This window comes from Mytilus edulis, chromosome 11, assembly GCF_963676685.1.
Source record: "Mytilus edulis chromosome 11, xbMytEdul2.2, whole genome shotgun sequence".
NCBI classification, from domain to species: Eukaryota; Metazoa; Mollusca; class Bivalvia; order Mytilida; family Mytilidae; genus Mytilus; species Mytilus edulis.
The window spans coordinates 136,903-153,699 of NC_092354.1; the positions used below are offsets into that span (position 1 = coordinate 136,903).

Genomic DNA, 16,797 nt, shown 5'->3' on the forward strand with positions numbered 1-16,797 from the left:
AATATGGGTTATTCAATTATTCTCAATTTTGCAGTCATTCTTTGAATAAGTATTTCTTGTAAGAAAATTCAAAGCCACATCAATTTTATTTCTTGATTTCCGGGCTTTTGGCCAAACTATAAAAGAACACAAATCCATGTTTGTCAATGAACTCCACGTTACTTAATTTCATAATACACGAAGAATCCCATTTAGGGCCAATCTTTCTCTAATCTTATTTAAGCATTCAATACTTATAATTACATTTTTTAGCTAGGATTATAAAAACACGATTTTCATGAAGTTAAATTTTTAAATTCACCTGTGCACTTTATTGTGGGACCTCGTGTCATCATGAATGAAATGTTATTGTCTCATGCAACTGCTTAATAGACGTTGCGCACGATACTGGTGTCACTTTACGTTACACGTAAAACGTCAATATTACATGAAGTTAACGACGTTACTTTATTTTATAATACTAGTAGTGCTACATGTAACAATATGATACGAAAAACTAAAATACAAAATAACACCTTTAATCATACATGTGACTATTTTAATTCATTTAGACATTGTAAAATGCTAAGATGAATATCCTCGTGTAATCGAATATTTCTTGATGCGTCAATTTCGGAACATATATATATAATTGACTCTGTTGGAACAATCGCCTTTTTTTTTTAGATACAATTAAGTTTATATGATAGTGGTGAGGATGTTTTGTTGTCATAATACAGTCCACTAATAACGCTTGTCCCAGTTGGCAATATGGAGCCCCATGAATCGGTTGTGTCCACACCAAGAACATGAGGACAATCCTTAACTTTTAATAGATAATATTCACTGTCTGGGTCATCTGTGTATACGGCAATTACTTGTCCGGAGGAGACAAGTTCAGATATTTCTTCTCTATCAGTTTCGGGGTTCGTGTTTTCATTGTTATCAAGTACTGTCGGAGTTTCAACTATCATGTTTACGTTCGTAAAACTCCCTGTGTTTGAAAAGTTTTCACATTCTTCATAAAAATGACTGGCACATTTGTCACAAGAAAAACATGATAGTTCCCTGATTAAGATTTCATCACGGTTATCCCTAACAACAACTTGGTGTACTAATCTTATGTTTGATACAGGTTTGTAAGATATGCTTTTGTCCCTTGGGATTGTTTCCACAAATCTAAATAGTCTTCTTTTACAAACGGATTTGGTTTGTGTCATATTCATAACGGCAAAATTATATAGATCGAATGCATTTTGTATTGTCGCTCGTCCGCGTAAGACGGCTATATCTGCCTGTCGTTTAAGAAGTCCACCGGCAGCATCCTGGGGACCTGAAATGATAAGGAAACTTGTTAAATATCATAATACCGGGTTTTTTTTTATATTCAGTTGCTATTTACTAAAACTGACAATGTTTGAAGATGTAAAAGAAATGCGATTTTGACTCGTGTAAACATGCATACAATTTTCTGGGACAACACGAAAGAAGTATGTCACCCGAGACGAAGTCGAATGTGGTATATGTTTTGAGTGTGGTTTTCATATATGCATAATCCATATGTCTTCTTTGTATTTTAATAATGTATTGGTATGTTGTTGTTTTTATTTATAATTACTAGTTTACAAAAAAAAAACTTTTAGCTTTAATTGTTTATTTTAATAGTAAACTATATTTGCCTGATTTTCGATCATCAAGATTGATGTTTTGTTCTTCCGTTTATTTATTTTTCAACTTTGCATGATGATGTATCTTATCAGTGTTTTTACTTTTCCTTTGTCTACGACTACGTATCTCACGGAATATTATATTGCTATTTTATATACATGTATCACCGCTAAAAGAACGACGATGTAAATGTTTTGTCAAAATTCTATAGTGTTGGGTACCACCTTAAAATGTTAGAAATTGCCCCAAAAACAATAATACCTTTTGCATGTGCGGTTTCAAAAAAGTTTCTGGTAAAATTACTGTATCCAAAGTCCTTACAAGTCTGGCTAATATCACCAAAGCAGTGGCGACTTTTGTACTGTGCTGCACATCCGTCTGTAAATTCGTGCATTGTATGGACCGGGTAAGAGATGGAATTTAAGTATTCTGTTATTTTCTTTCGAACTTCATGTACATAATGTTGATCATGCTGCTGGTCACTACTTATCACAAAAAAATGTTCAGTTATTATTTCAGGAAACTCTGTCGTACTCTCAACACCGTCATATTCAAGTACAGCGTGGCGATGTATTATTATAACGTGTATAGACACTTCAGTCTTTTGAAAATAAGAACTTTGAAGTTCTTTCAAATCCGTACAGCGGTAGTTTTCCGAAAAATCATGTACGCAGACGCAATGATTTTGTGGAAGATCAGTAAGTAATGTTAGGAATTGTTTGTTTTGCAACGTAGCTCTATGCTGATGTAATGGAAATGATTTTAAAAGTTGTAAGAAATGTGAAAATAGTTCTACAGCTTTGGTTTCTTTCTTCACTAAGACTAATTTTTAAATTGTTTTGTTGCCTTTAACTTTAATGTCTACCTTTTCAAATTTCTCCCATTTTACTATTTGTGCAGTATCTAAATCATCAGTTTCCTCTGTCAGTAGTTCTAGTTTGTTAACACCACATTCTCCACAATCTCTTTTAAGGCAAGCTATTTTGTGGACCTGATCTTCTTTGTTACATAATGTGACATCTACAATGTCGCTTATATAATCATAAACTTTAACATTAGTTTCATCATATGCATCGTTCTCGTTCAACATTTTTTTTCGAAAATTCATGCAACATTTGAATACGCTTTTTATCTCCACATGATACCTGCAACAACAGGTTCGTCTATCTTTCGGACGAACTGGACGTATAAAATACGGTTTACAATTTTCGAACGATCTCTGGGACAATTTTATACATGGTTAGTTTGCTGTGAAATCAATGTATATCTCGGTTTGAGTTTTTTCAAGTAGGTATACCTGGTGACAAGTGTATATTTTGGGCCCAATCCTTTCTCTTTTTACATCTGCCTTGTTACCTGTAGGTCGAGATATGCCGGGTTTCATCCAAAAATGGTATGCCAGTCTCTTTGTTTCCTCAGATAATGCGTCTTTGCGGGTCTTTCTGCATACATAAGCCCAGCAAGATTTTTCTGATTTTAGGATAGTTGTCCTGTTTCGATTCCCCCGACTCAGTCGTCTTACTGGTAGTCCTAATTTTTTGGCTAAATTTTTCCGACACCTTGTCTCTGTAATCTTTTCACCACTAATGGATGCTACAAGAACGTTCATTGATAAAAAGGAGTCCTTTGATCTTTTGGTTTTGCAGCTTTCAATGGCTGTCTTTATATCTTCTAGAGCAGCTTTTTCTATTGACATATTCATTAGGTCTTCTGGTGAAGATACAACTTCTGCCTGTCTCAGGATCTCTTTTCTTTTTTTTCGGCCTTTTTTGCCCTGTATTCTCTCTTTTTTGTTGCTTCTTTGGTAATTGTGTACATATACTCAGTATTTGTTTTACTTCTGTTTTTGTAGTATGATGTCAGTTTTTGTTGTCGACGTTATATGTATGGTGAATTTACTAGAAAGTGTAGGCATTAGCAGAGTAAATTATACTTGAAAACTTGTATGTCTATTTTCGTTATCGTGTGTTGAAGTTTTGATTGTGGGTTTGTGTCTCATTGACGTTTTTCTCCAAGACTCCTTTTATTCATATATGAAGTGAATGTAATCCTGTTACGCATGCAGATAAATATTATTAGTTCGGTTACAAAATAAAATGTTTCTTTTAACCTGTATATCTTTTCTTTCAACCTGTATATCTTTTCTTTTAAGCTGTATATCTATCCATTTATACGATAACATTGAGAATGGAAATGGGAAATGTGTCAAAGAGACAGTAACACGGCATATAGCAGACAGCAGGCCACCAATGATAATACGATTTTACTTGTATGCAATATTGTGATATTAGTTGTTCTACTGAGACCAGGAGTATATGTAGACCAAGGACTTGATTAGATATTCTTCAACCCATTTCAGAAAATGAATTTAATGCCAAATACTTCGAACTATAACGTTCAAAACTTTGCGTGACAACGGCGGCGTCAAATTTCAGTTGTAGGGACATTTCATTGGACATTTTGTTTCTTTTCGTATTTTCGATATGTAGCTTTAATGAGCATAAATTTTATGTTTCTACAGAGGGCATTACATGTATTTTTCATTTCTAAAGGTTAAAAGGTGTTACTTATTGCAGATCTGATCAAATCTCATTAGATAAACAGGCTTTAGATATGTAAATGTCATATTTTGTCAGCGGGGACATTTTATTAGACACGGGAAAACTGACGATATTTTGAAAGAAAGATAGTAGATAGATATTGATGACTTCAGATAGCTTCTTTAGGGCATGTTCAAATTTTCTGATATGATTAAATGCTACTTACGTGTCTTTTATCAAGTAATAACTAAAGTTAAAAATTTTTTACGGGTGTTGACCATCTGTATGGGACATTTTTTCTCTGATTTGTTTCAATCTTTCTGTCTATCTACTTTCACCCATCTTGAAAAACAGCAATGACGTCATAAATCTTTGATGACGTACAAAGCTCTTGCGAAATTTTAAACCATTTCGCGAACTTTTAAAACCGCAAATCGATTTCAAAGATCCAAACCTACCATAATTGTAACAGTGGGACACCCGTAAAATGACGTTTACGGCATCGGAATCAACACAGTAAATCTTCATGTATCAAAAAAAGCGGAAATAAACTATCTATTATTCTTCTGTGATTAATTATCTTTCGTATGATATGCAGAACATTGATATTTATTTTGTAAAAAAAGTGTTTTAAAGAGAAAAACTCGCCCTCTTCCTCATTTTTTAAAAGTGACACCAGTATCGTGCGCAACGTCATACGGAATAACATGTGATGTGCAATTAGCCAATCAGAATAAAGTATTATAATGAAACATACATCTAATGTAATTATATAGCATTAACTGTTTAAGGATGTCATATTATCATAATTCAAAATTAAATTTGATTTTTTTATAGTTTATATCTGAGATACTGAAATTTCAGTGACAGTCATGAAGTAGCCAATATAAATACGAAGATGTGGTATGTTTGCCAATGAGACAACTTTCCACAAGAGACCGACAGGACTCATCATTAACAAATATAGGTCACCGTACGGTCTTCAACAATGAACAAAGCCCATACCGCATAGTCAGCTATAAAAGACTCCGAAATGACACTGTAAAACACTTTTCAAAGTTTTCCCTTGTTCATCATAGCTTTTAAGTTACGATATCATCCATGAAAAATGATCGAAGTGACATGAAAACTGTAGCCACTAATTTCTCGTCAAACGGTTTTTTGACGAATACTAAATGTCTTTCCTACTTCGTTATGGCATAATAGGGTATGTTCTAGAATTAAATCACCGGGGGCAGAAATAGCACATATAACCACCTGCAATAAATGAATTTAAACAATATTAACTATATTTACTATTTACTTCAGAAATTAATTTTTGTTTACTGTCTTAATCAGAAATCTGATATAAGGTGACACATGCGTGTCGCCTGACAATTATTATCATGTATCATAATTTCCATCGCTCATTCACATATTTTGTGGCTTACTTAGTGTTTGGAAATTTCTGTAAATTAACAAAGTTCGTGTTTTCCCATTTCCAAATTTCTTGAAGCTTGTTCACCCTTCCAATTGTATGATATACTAGTATGCAGCTGTTTTCATAAGAACTATTAATTATATATGCATAAAAAGAAATGTCATAAGATGTTGGTACGTTTCGTAAATAATTCATCGCCATAATTTCATAATATGCTATCAGATTTACGTTTTTAGTGTCAATATTAATAAAACAGTTTCCAGTTACGATTATCTTTTTTATTTTTAGATACATAATTACGATTATCTTTTTTTCCGAGTTACGATTATCATCCCGAATTTTTCAACGGCTATTTTCACAGCGCTTAGACAATTCCAGTGCACCGTTACGATTCAAATATGATGAAATGGTATAGATAAACCTTGCAGCTGAGTAACTATTGACAAATACATGCTACATTTAAGAAAAACGAGTGTAAAGATTTTACCTATATCTACCGTCGCCATATTGGGATAATCGTAATTGCAGTTACTATTATCTCTTTAATACCAGTGAATGATGATTGTGGCCAAGTTTGGTTAAATTTGGCCCAAGGGTTTCAGAGGAGAAGATTTTTGTAAAAGATAACTAAGATTTACGAAAAATAGATAAAAATAGACTATAAAGGGCAATAATTCCTGAAGGGGTCAACTGACCATTTTGGACATGTTGACTTATTTGTAAATCTTACTTTGCTGAACATTATTGCTGTTTACAGTTCATCTCTATCTATAATAATATTCAAGATAATAACCAAAAACATCAAAATTTCCTTAAAATTACAAATTCAGGGGCAGCAACCCAACAACGGGTTGTTCGATTCGTCTAAAAATTTTAGGGCAGATAGATCTTGACCTCATAAACATTTTTACCCCCATGTCAGATTTGCTCTAAATGCTTTGGTTTTTGAGTTATAAGCCAAAAACTGCATTTTACCCCTATGTTCTATTTTTAGCCATGGCGGCCATCTTGGATGGTTGACCGGGTCACGCCACACATTTTTTAAACTAGATACCCCAATGATGATTGTGGCAAAGTTTGATTTGGCCCAAGGGTTTCAGAGGAGAAGATTTTTGTTAAGATAACCAAGATTTACGAAAAATAGATAAAAATTTACTATAAAGGGCAATAATTCCTGAAGGGGTCATCTGACCATTTTGGACATGTTGACTTATTTGTAAATCTTACTTTGCTGAACATTATTGCTGTTTACAGTTCATCTCTATCTACTAGTATAATAATATTCAAGATAATAACCAAAACATCAAAATTTCCTTAAAATTACAAATTCAGGGGCAGCAACCCAACAATGGGTTGTTCGATTCGTCTGAAAATTTCAGGGCAGATAGATCTTGACCTTATAAACAATTTTATCCCAGGTCAGATTTGCTCAAAATGTTTTGGTTTTTGAGTTATAAGCCAAAAACTGCATTTTACCCCTATGTTCTATTTTTAGACATGGCGGCCATCTTGGATTGTTGACCGAGTCACGCCACACATTTTTTAAACTAGATACCCTAATGATGATTGTGGCCAAGTTTGGTTTAATTCGGCCCAGTAGTTTCAGAGAAGATTTTTCTAAAAGCTAACGACGACGACGGACGCCAAGTGATGGGAAAAGCTCACTTGGCCCTTTGGGCCAGGTGAGCTAAAAAACAGACAGGGCTTCCTCCGCCTCATTTTCGACTTATATCTCGAATTGGCTTACACAGTCATCTCAGTACTAGAATCTATGACAAACAAGACGATTTTAATTTTGAAATTGTAAATTCCCCTACCTTAATAGCAATATACCAACTTCAATTGCATATGGGATATACATTCCCCAACTTATTCGATATTTAAGAGCTTGCAGCTCTTTCTCAGACTTCGCCGAAAAAGCTGATGAACTCTCATGTTTGGGACAACAACTTATGCTTCCTCCCGCTATTTGTTACATCGATTAAGATTAAAAGCATACAGATTAGGTTTACCAGAAACTGAGAAGGTAACGCAAACCCAGAATTATTCAAAATCAGTATTTTGAAAGCCTTACTTTATCTCTACGAATAAGGATAAGTAGTCTTGGGGTAACCGATTGGTTTTTTTCTGATAAAGAATTTTCACGAACGTCTCAAAGGTCATAGTTTCTGATGGGTCGGGGTCAGGTTATGGTTTTTGGTACTTTTCAAGTCGGAAAGTGAGGTCGTACACCTCAGTGTTACTCATAATTTTTAGTTTTATAGATCATATTTTTTTTGTTTTTAAGAACAGTTAATTTTAAGAAAATATCTATGTGCAAATGAATATAACACTTTTTTAAACACGGTAATTTTGGTGAAACGTCACGTGTGTGTGGAATTGACAAAGGGCACTTCAATTGACAAATATTCGCTCAAGTTCACTTCCTCTTACCCTGACCCTGACTTAGTACAGGAGTTTCCTCATGTATAATTATATATAAATGCACTCTTCAGAGATGCTTTCAATGCCAATTATAGGTATTTTGATTAAGAAAATAATTATATACTGATTTCTTCTGTTTGCAATTAGTTTAAGCCAATGTTATCGCAAAACCTGTGCATACCATAGGATATGTACTGCATTTAATCATACTAAAACAAGTGAAACTGCGAGCTACTGCTCACTGATGATACCCCCGCCGCAAGTGGATAATATTAATAGTGTAAAAATATGCAAGTGTTCGGTAAACAGGAAGTTTTCGAGTGATGAATCTGAAAACGCATCACACGGTATAGCTGACTTATATAAATCCTGAAACCAAATTTCAGAAATCCTTGTATTGTAGTTCCTGAGAAAATAGTTATCAAAAGTACAAGGATTATAATTTTATACGCCAGACGCGCGTTTCGTCTACATAAGACTCATCAGTGACGCTCAGATCAAAATAGATAACAGCCAAAAAAATACAAAGTTGAAGAACATTGAGGATCCGAAATTCCAAAAAGTTGTGCCAAATACGGCTAAGGTAATCTACTCCTGGGGTAAGAAAATCCTTAGTTTTTCGAAAAATTCAAAGTTTTGTAAACAGAAAATTTATAAAAATGACCATATCATTGATATTCATGTCAACACCGAAGTGCTAACTACTGACTGGGCTGGTGATACCCTCGGGGACGAAACGTCCACCAGCAGTGGCATCGACCTAGTGGTGTAAATAGTTATCAAAAGTTCCAGGATTATAATATGTGACGAACAAGTTTCATCTTGACTATCACGTGTAAAATCATACAAGTGTTCGGTAAACAAGTTGTCAAGTTATCAATCTGAAAACACATTACACGGTATAGCTGACTTCGATAAACACTGAAACCAAATTTTAAAAATCCTTGTATTGTAGTTCCTGGGAAAAATGCGACGAAAAATATTCATGAGACGGACGGACAGCCAGAGGTAAAACAGTAACCCCCCTCCCTTTTTTGAAGCGGGGGTATAAATATATAAAATTGATACACAAGATACAACACAGAGAGACAAAGAATACCATGATCTAGATTTTGAGGTGTTTTTTTATGATATATTTCTCTGGAAACAGATGAATTGTTCATGGAGAAATAAGAACAAAACAGTAATGGATCTTTTATTTGTGGTGTGATATTCACAACAAAATATACATGCATGTATGCAGTTAACAAATACAACAAAAGTAAACACTAAAACGTACACTCTCATACAGTTAGCACTAAAAACCTTTCATTTTATTTCACAACAAACATTCATGCCTTATAAATAACACATACAAACAACTACACACTCACATAGCACAAAATGTAGACCCAAAAAGCAAGCACTAAATAAATAATATTTGCTGGTGACAGTGCTGCTGGTGACAGTGTTGGTGACAATGCTGGTGACAATGCTGCTGGTGACAATGCTGCTGGTGACAGTGCTGCTGGTGACAGTGCTGGTGACAATGCTGGTGACAATGCTGCTGGTGACAGTGTTGGTGACAATGCTGGTGACACTGCTGGTGACAATGCTGCTGGTGACAATGCTGCTGGTGACAATGCTGCTGGTGACAGTGCTACTGGTGACAATGTTGCTGGTGCCAGTGCTGCTGGTGACACTGCTAGGGTTGGTGACACTGCTGGCGTTTGTGACACTGCAGGAGTTGGTGACAATGCTGGGGTTGGTGACAGTGTTAGGGTTGGTGACAGTGCTGGAGTTGAAGGTGGTCCAGCCTGTATAAATATGCAAATGAAATATAAGTTATCTTAAAATGTTTTGTATTGGTAATCAATTAATATATTTAATAGAATCTTACAAAAACAAATGTTCAACAACACGCCAGTACATACGATTTTGAAATGTTTAAAAAGTAAAAACCCCAAAATACTCAACTCTGAGGAAAATTCAAAAAGGAAAGTCCCAAATCAAATGGCAAAATCAAAAGTTCAAACACATCAAACGAAAGGATAACAACTGTCATATTCCTGACTCGGTACAGGCATTTTCTGTAAAAGTAGTGCCATATTCTGGGTTACCTAAAGTAACCGGTTTTTGTTGGCTACTATATTGAACTGTATGTCATTGAGTGTACATAGTATTACCTGATGGTACCTGGCAAGATGAATTTGTAAGTCTTCATTTCTGCGGTAAACTTTTTTGCATGTATCACAAGGAAACTTGCCTACACCCTGGTGTGTCATCTGACTGTCTTTCTATAACAAAAACAATGGAATTGTCTACAGATAACTATTTTTTAACTTATGACTTGTAGTATATCACGTATTTTCGTTTATGTTCAATAAGGTAAAATCAATAGTCGAAGAACTGAATAAAATCTAAACCATTATTGAAATTTGATAATTGATTGCTCACACCCCTCTTCAATGCTCTTCAACTTTGTATTTGTTTGGCTTTTTAACTATTTCGATCTGAGCGTCACTAATGAGTCTTATGTAGTTGAAATGCGCGTCTGGCGTATAAAATTATAATCCTGGTACTTTTGGTAACTATTGAACTTGCATAAACAGTTAATAAAGATAGGTGCAGAAATCGCAGATGTAATCAGAACGATATCTCTCATTAGCATTGTCGATAATAAAACCAGAAATCTCATTCTGCATTTACATGGAACAATTATATGATGTAATTCCATTTCACTGTTACATTTGAATGCCACAAATTTCAATTATATAAAATCGACTCATGTTTGATACTGCTTAAAGATTTTGTACCATATAATTATCTGATGCACTGTTCTCTCATTTCGTCGTTTGTTTTCTGTGTGAAATAATCTCTTGTGTCTTGAAAGACCTGATCTGGATTTAAATTCCTTTGCACAAATAACACAATTATAAGTCTGAAATATTAAAACAAAGCATTTAAAATATATGATCACAATTTTAGGGGACAATTATATATATAATATTTATATTAATCACGATAAAAAGTGACAATACTTTTTTTTATTTTATTAATATTCATGAAATTGCTGAATATTTGTTTATTTTTTTTCAGAGAAATGATTTTTAAAAATATAGGTAAAAAAAAAAATAGGTTTACAATTGCATAATTTGAAGTCACTTGCCAAATTTTTTTTCTAATCTTGCTGGTAAATTATACATCTACATTTAAATGATGTTCTTTTTGTTCTCAAGGATGAACAACAAAAAGAGAGCTGTATAAGTCTATAGTTAGCATCATGTCGATAATGATTAAAAGTGACAATATTTCCTTTTTTCATTAATATTTTTGTACAAAAAATGAAAGTTCTAGTAATCTTATGTTACATATATTAATGCTAAAAGCATTAAAAAGTGATAACATTATGTGTTTCTATATATTCTTGAACTGGACTGATAATTGATTACTTTTTAAACTTCAGATTGGTTTATTAGACATTAATTAGAAGAAATTTAAGTTAAGAAATTAAAACAAAATGATGTTGCATAAACGAAGATGCTTTTATTTTCTGTTTTATTAGAAAATTGTACAACGACATTAAGATTCTGTTATTTTTGCCAATACCGTAGAATAATTTTACTAAATTGATAGCTTTAGACGAGTCAGATGAGTAATATTTATATCAATCTCAATAAAAAGTGACACTGCTTCTTTTATTTTATTAATATTCTTGTACTGGTTTCATATTTTATGTATTTTCTTAATACAAAAATTATGTCTCAAATTGTAATGTTTAATTAGGTTAGAATATTATACAAAGGCATTATCATTCTGTTATTTTTGGCACTAAGGATGAAAAGTTTTACAAAAAATGAAATTTCTAGTAATCTTAAGTTACCTATATCTATGCTAAAATCATTAAATAGTGATACAATTTCTTTTGTTTCTATATACTCTTGAACTGGTCTGATAATTGATTACTTTTTAAACTTCAGATTGGTTTGTAAGATATTGATGAAAAGAAATTTAAGTTCAGAAATTAAAACAATTGATGTCCCATAAAATAAAGATTAAAGAAAAGTTGTCTCATTGGCAATCATACCATATCTTCTTTTTTATATATGCTTATATTTTCTATTTTAGTAGAATATTAACAATGGCGTTATCATTCTGTTAATTTTGGCACTAAGGATGAAATTTTCTACAAAAAATGGAAGTTCTAGAAGTCTAAAGTTACTTATATCTATGCTAACAGCATTAAAAAGTGACAAAATTTCTTTTGTTTCTAAATATTCTTGAACTGGTCTGATAATTGATTGCTTTTTAGTTTGTTTTGTTAGACAATAAGGAGATTAAATTTAAGTTAAGATATTTAAAAAATGATGTCGCTTAAAATACAGATGCTAATATTTTCTATTTAATTAGGAAATTATACAACAACATTTGAATTCTGTTCTTTTCGGTACTACGGAGAAATAAATTTACTTAATTGATAGCTTTTAAAGAGTCAGGTGAGTAATATTTATATTGATCAATAAAATGAGTCACTGCTTCACCATTTATTAATATTCTTGTAGTACTGGCTTCATATTTAATTATTCTTTCTTCCAAAAAGGTAAATAAATTTAATTTTAAAATTGCAAAATTTTTTTTAAAATGCAATTAGTTACTCAGATAAATGACAAATATTTAGTTCCAAATATCAAAACATGTTGTTTCATTAAAAAAAAAAATAGAAATATTTTGATGTTGTTTTTTTAAATATCATAAAACGGCATTAAAATTTTGTTCTTTGTGTCCCTAAGGATAAATGGTTTTACAAAAATGGAGAGTTCTAATAGTCTTAAGTTACTAATAGAAATGCTGATAGCCTTAATTTTTTGTACTGACCAGATATTTGAGTACTATGTATTCTTCAGTTTGGATGGTAACACTTACAATAAAGAATTTTTAGTTTCAAATTGCAGAAAATGATGTTTTCTTAAAAAAAAATCGCAATATTCTACTTTTTTATAAGAATATACAACAGCTGTATATAAATGGAACATTGTACACTTAAATTATCAGCATTTTCAATAAGTACAATGTTTTTCCAAAATGAGTTTTCAAATTAAATAGACTGACATCTTTTGTATACTGTTTTAAAAAATATGATAGATTTAAAGATAAAGGTGGTACTTAAAGAAATTGAAATTTTCAGGGTTGATTTTGTATTGATAGATATTTCCTTAGTTTATTTTAACAATATTTCGTAACTCCTGATTTCTTCAACTCAAATTGTCCTTGTATCTCTTGATTAGCCATTTACAATCACAACGATGCACATATTACCTATCAAAAAAAATAATCACTTAGCAATGATTGTAATTATTTTCCCATTAATTTGGTATGTTTTGTTTTTAATCCAAATAAGTATCTACCTTGATTTTTCATTCTTTTTGTGAATGTGTATTGCTAATTAAGAGATAAAGGGACCTCTTAAGTCAATAAATTCACACTCATCCTAATTGGGTTAAATTAACCCATTTGAATATTTAAAAAATGTCAATTACTATATGAAACAAATGCATTTTGGTGTATTGCTGTAAGTTCAAAATTAAAATAGTCTTCATAAAAAAAGTAGAATTTGCAGTTTGGGACTTAATTCAGATAGTAAACTTTAAATTTATTTACAACTTTTTCAAACAACTCTTGATTTTCATCAAATTACACATCTATCTAATTTATATATTGACCTTACTGAACCCAAGGTGGTTATACATTTTGGTGTATTGCTTTCAATTCAAGAATTAAAATAATCTTGGTAAAAAATAATAGAATTTGCTGTCCGGACTCAATTTAGAAAGTACACTATAACATTTTTCACAACTTTTTAAAATAATCTTGGATTTTTAGTAAATTATACAGCTAACAGATTTATACTCATTTATCTAACTGAATCCTAAGTAACAAGGTAGTTTGAAATATTGCTGTCAAATTCAAAAATCAAAATAATTTTCGTAAAAAAATCTTGAATTTGCATTTCGGACTAAATTCATATAGTACACTAATTTTATTTATAACTTTTTTCAAACCAACTTTGATTTTCATTAAACTATACAGTTATGTCAGTAATACATTGACCTTACTTAATCCCAAGTTGTTATCCAGTTTTGTGTATTGCTGTCAAATTTATAAGGGCAAATAATCTTCGTCAAAAAAGCTCTAAATTGCACCTCAGACTAAATTCAGATAGTAAACTAATTTTATTTATAACTTTTCCAAACAACTCTTGATTTTCATCTTATTACACATCTATCTCATTTATATATTTCTAATAAAATCTTACAACAAGAGTGCATACACTGAAATGTCTCGCCTTCTTTACTAATAATTGATATTAATATATGTTGATAGTCCTAAATAAAAAGCTATATTACAACTTTCACATAAACTTATTAATAACATTAATCAAGGAAACTAAACATTGACAATGAACAGGGTTGGCAAAAAGCAAGGTTTTATGAGTTTTGCCCAACCCAGTGGGAAATACTGGGAAAAGCCGGCTTTTACTGAGTTTCATTGGGTAATACTGGGCATAACTGGGTAATATAAAATACTGGTCTATATTTAATTTAGGATTCAGTGATCAAACACCATTGTTATACATTTAAGATATATATAACCTATTTTGTTTTTTCTGGATTGGTAAAACTGTAAATATTTTTTGTCCATCTGATGAGTTAAGACTTTTTCAACTAATTTTTATAGTTCGTTCTTATGTTGTATTGTTATACCCCTGTTCCAGGTTAGTGGGAGGGTTGGGGTCCGGCGAACATGTCTAACCTCGCCACATTACTTATGAATGTAGCTGTCCTCAAAATTTTACAAAACATAAGTTTAAATAATATCTTTTCATTAGTAAAATTGAAAAGAAAATAACTTTTTGCTTCTTTTAAGCTAAGCAAGATTTATGTCTTTGGTGCCTTTCATTTAGCTGCAAATTCTATTTTAAAATGCTAAAATAATTGCTTTACATAATGAACTGATACTTTCTTAGATTTTACCCAGCAGTGGGAATATTTGTCATGTAAAGTTCAAGGATGCATCTTTCAGATTATGTAATAAAATTCTACTGTTTGCGCTAAATATTTCACTGTCAGGGGGTGGTGACTGACAGTGGTATTCAAAGCGAAGAACAAAAAGACTATAAATATCAACAGTGAACACATTATTAATGTTTATGAACAATTAAAGAAAGAACAAACAAAAATAAGTTGCATATTAAAAGAAATACAAGTTATACAGATGTTCTCAATAAAAACAATCATTAAAATACTTTATGGTGATTTTTATAATGACTGGTAGACTCCTTAGTAATTTAAAAATTGAGTCAAATGCTTCAGTGTTATAGCGGACTGCAATTTAATAAAATTGAAATTAAGATTTTTATTAATATGTTGTATATAGGTATCCCTCAATGATGTATAGCATGGACAGATTGAGAAGAAATAGTATTCATCCTCAATTTATTGTCGGTTACAGGATAGGCAAATGCGTTTATTTCTTTCAATTGCTAGGGAATAGGCACTTAATTTTAAATTTACTGAAAACTGATCGGTCAGTTTGAGTTTACATATATTTATATACATGATATATCATATGGGCCCTTTTTCTAATTCTTATAGTATGACAAGAAATTTAATTTTTCACATTATTTGATAGAACAATTCATAATTTCACAAGCCTGGTCAAAGAGTCTTTGTTGGATATTATTTATGTGATATTTTAAATTAATAGTATCAAAAGTGAGATGACCAAAACCTAATGTATTTGGTCCGAGACCACCATTGTCGTCCCTTGATTTTCGTTGTTCGTCCCTTGATTTTCGTTGTTCACAAATATAGTCCCTAGTGTTGACAGTGGGTTACTTGCCATTAATTTTTATACCCCTTCCAAATTTATTTCTCCATGTTCACTGCCTCAAATTGCAAGAAGGGGGTTGAAATTACACTGTAAAAAAATTTGGGTCCAGAATTTTAAAGGAAAGTAGTGATTTGGTCCAGCTGAAAAAGGTTGAAAATGAGCACTTCGGAAGCTGTCAAAAGATTTCAAGACGCCCTAAACATAAAATTGGCCATATTTTGAGTTAGAGGCGATGAAGTTTTCTATAAATTTGATATAATTTGTCCCAAAAGTAGTACAACACACTGTAAAAGTTTCTTTGAGAAAGCGCAGGTGGGATTTTTTTTATTTTCATTTATGTTCTAAAAGAAATGCACTACGAATTAATTGTGTTCTCGGACCATTTAACAGTCTTTTACAGTGTTAACCCATTTACTTGTTTTCTCTACATTATTATATATTTATGGACTAAAGTGTTAGGCGAGTTCACAATGTGGTTTAGAAATTTTATAGCTGAAAGCTGAATTTTAAAGTACAAAGGGATTCTGTTTGTCTCAGCTAAACAGGCTTCATTTGTTGTTTTGCACTGTACTCCTAAAATTTCTTTAATAAATTTAATATGTAAATGTTCAAATGGATCTGAATCTTTGAACACTTGGCTTACACCCCAAACTTCACTTCCATAAAGAGTTATTGGAACAACTAAAGTATCAAATAATTTTTTACATGCTTTGTTGACCTAAGAAGAGCCTCCTTTGGTCACTGTTTTTTAATAAATTGAGAAACATTTGAGTCAGTGATTTATTTTGTAACATTCTTAAATAGTATTGATTATTCAACAAACAAGAATGTGTCCTAAGTACACAGATGCCCCATCCGCTCTAATCTTCATTTGATATTATGCAGCTTACTGTTCCG

The 16,797-nt window shown here is 31.9% G+C and overlaps 1 protein-coding gene and 1 pseudogene across 1 annotated transcript in view; one reads left to right on the top strand and one right to left on the bottom strand.

Annotated features, from left to right (window-relative positions):
• Positions 1–502: 502 nt before the first annotated feature.
• Positions 503–4,481, bottom strand: LOC139495350 (uncharacterized; annotated as a pseudogene).
• A 4,517-nt stretch (positions 4,482–8,998) lies between these two features.
• The window catches only part of LOC139495351 (mucin-1-like), a 22,199-nt gene continuing 14,400 nt past the window's right edge, over positions 8,999–16,797 (top strand). The window contains exons 1-2 of the mRNA XM_071283654.1: positions 8,999–9,039; positions 9,465–9,829. Coding sequence (XP_071139755.1) covers positions 8,999–9,039; positions 9,465–9,829 — 406 coding nt within the window. The remainder of the gene's footprint in view (positions 9,040–9,464; positions 9,830–16,797) is intronic.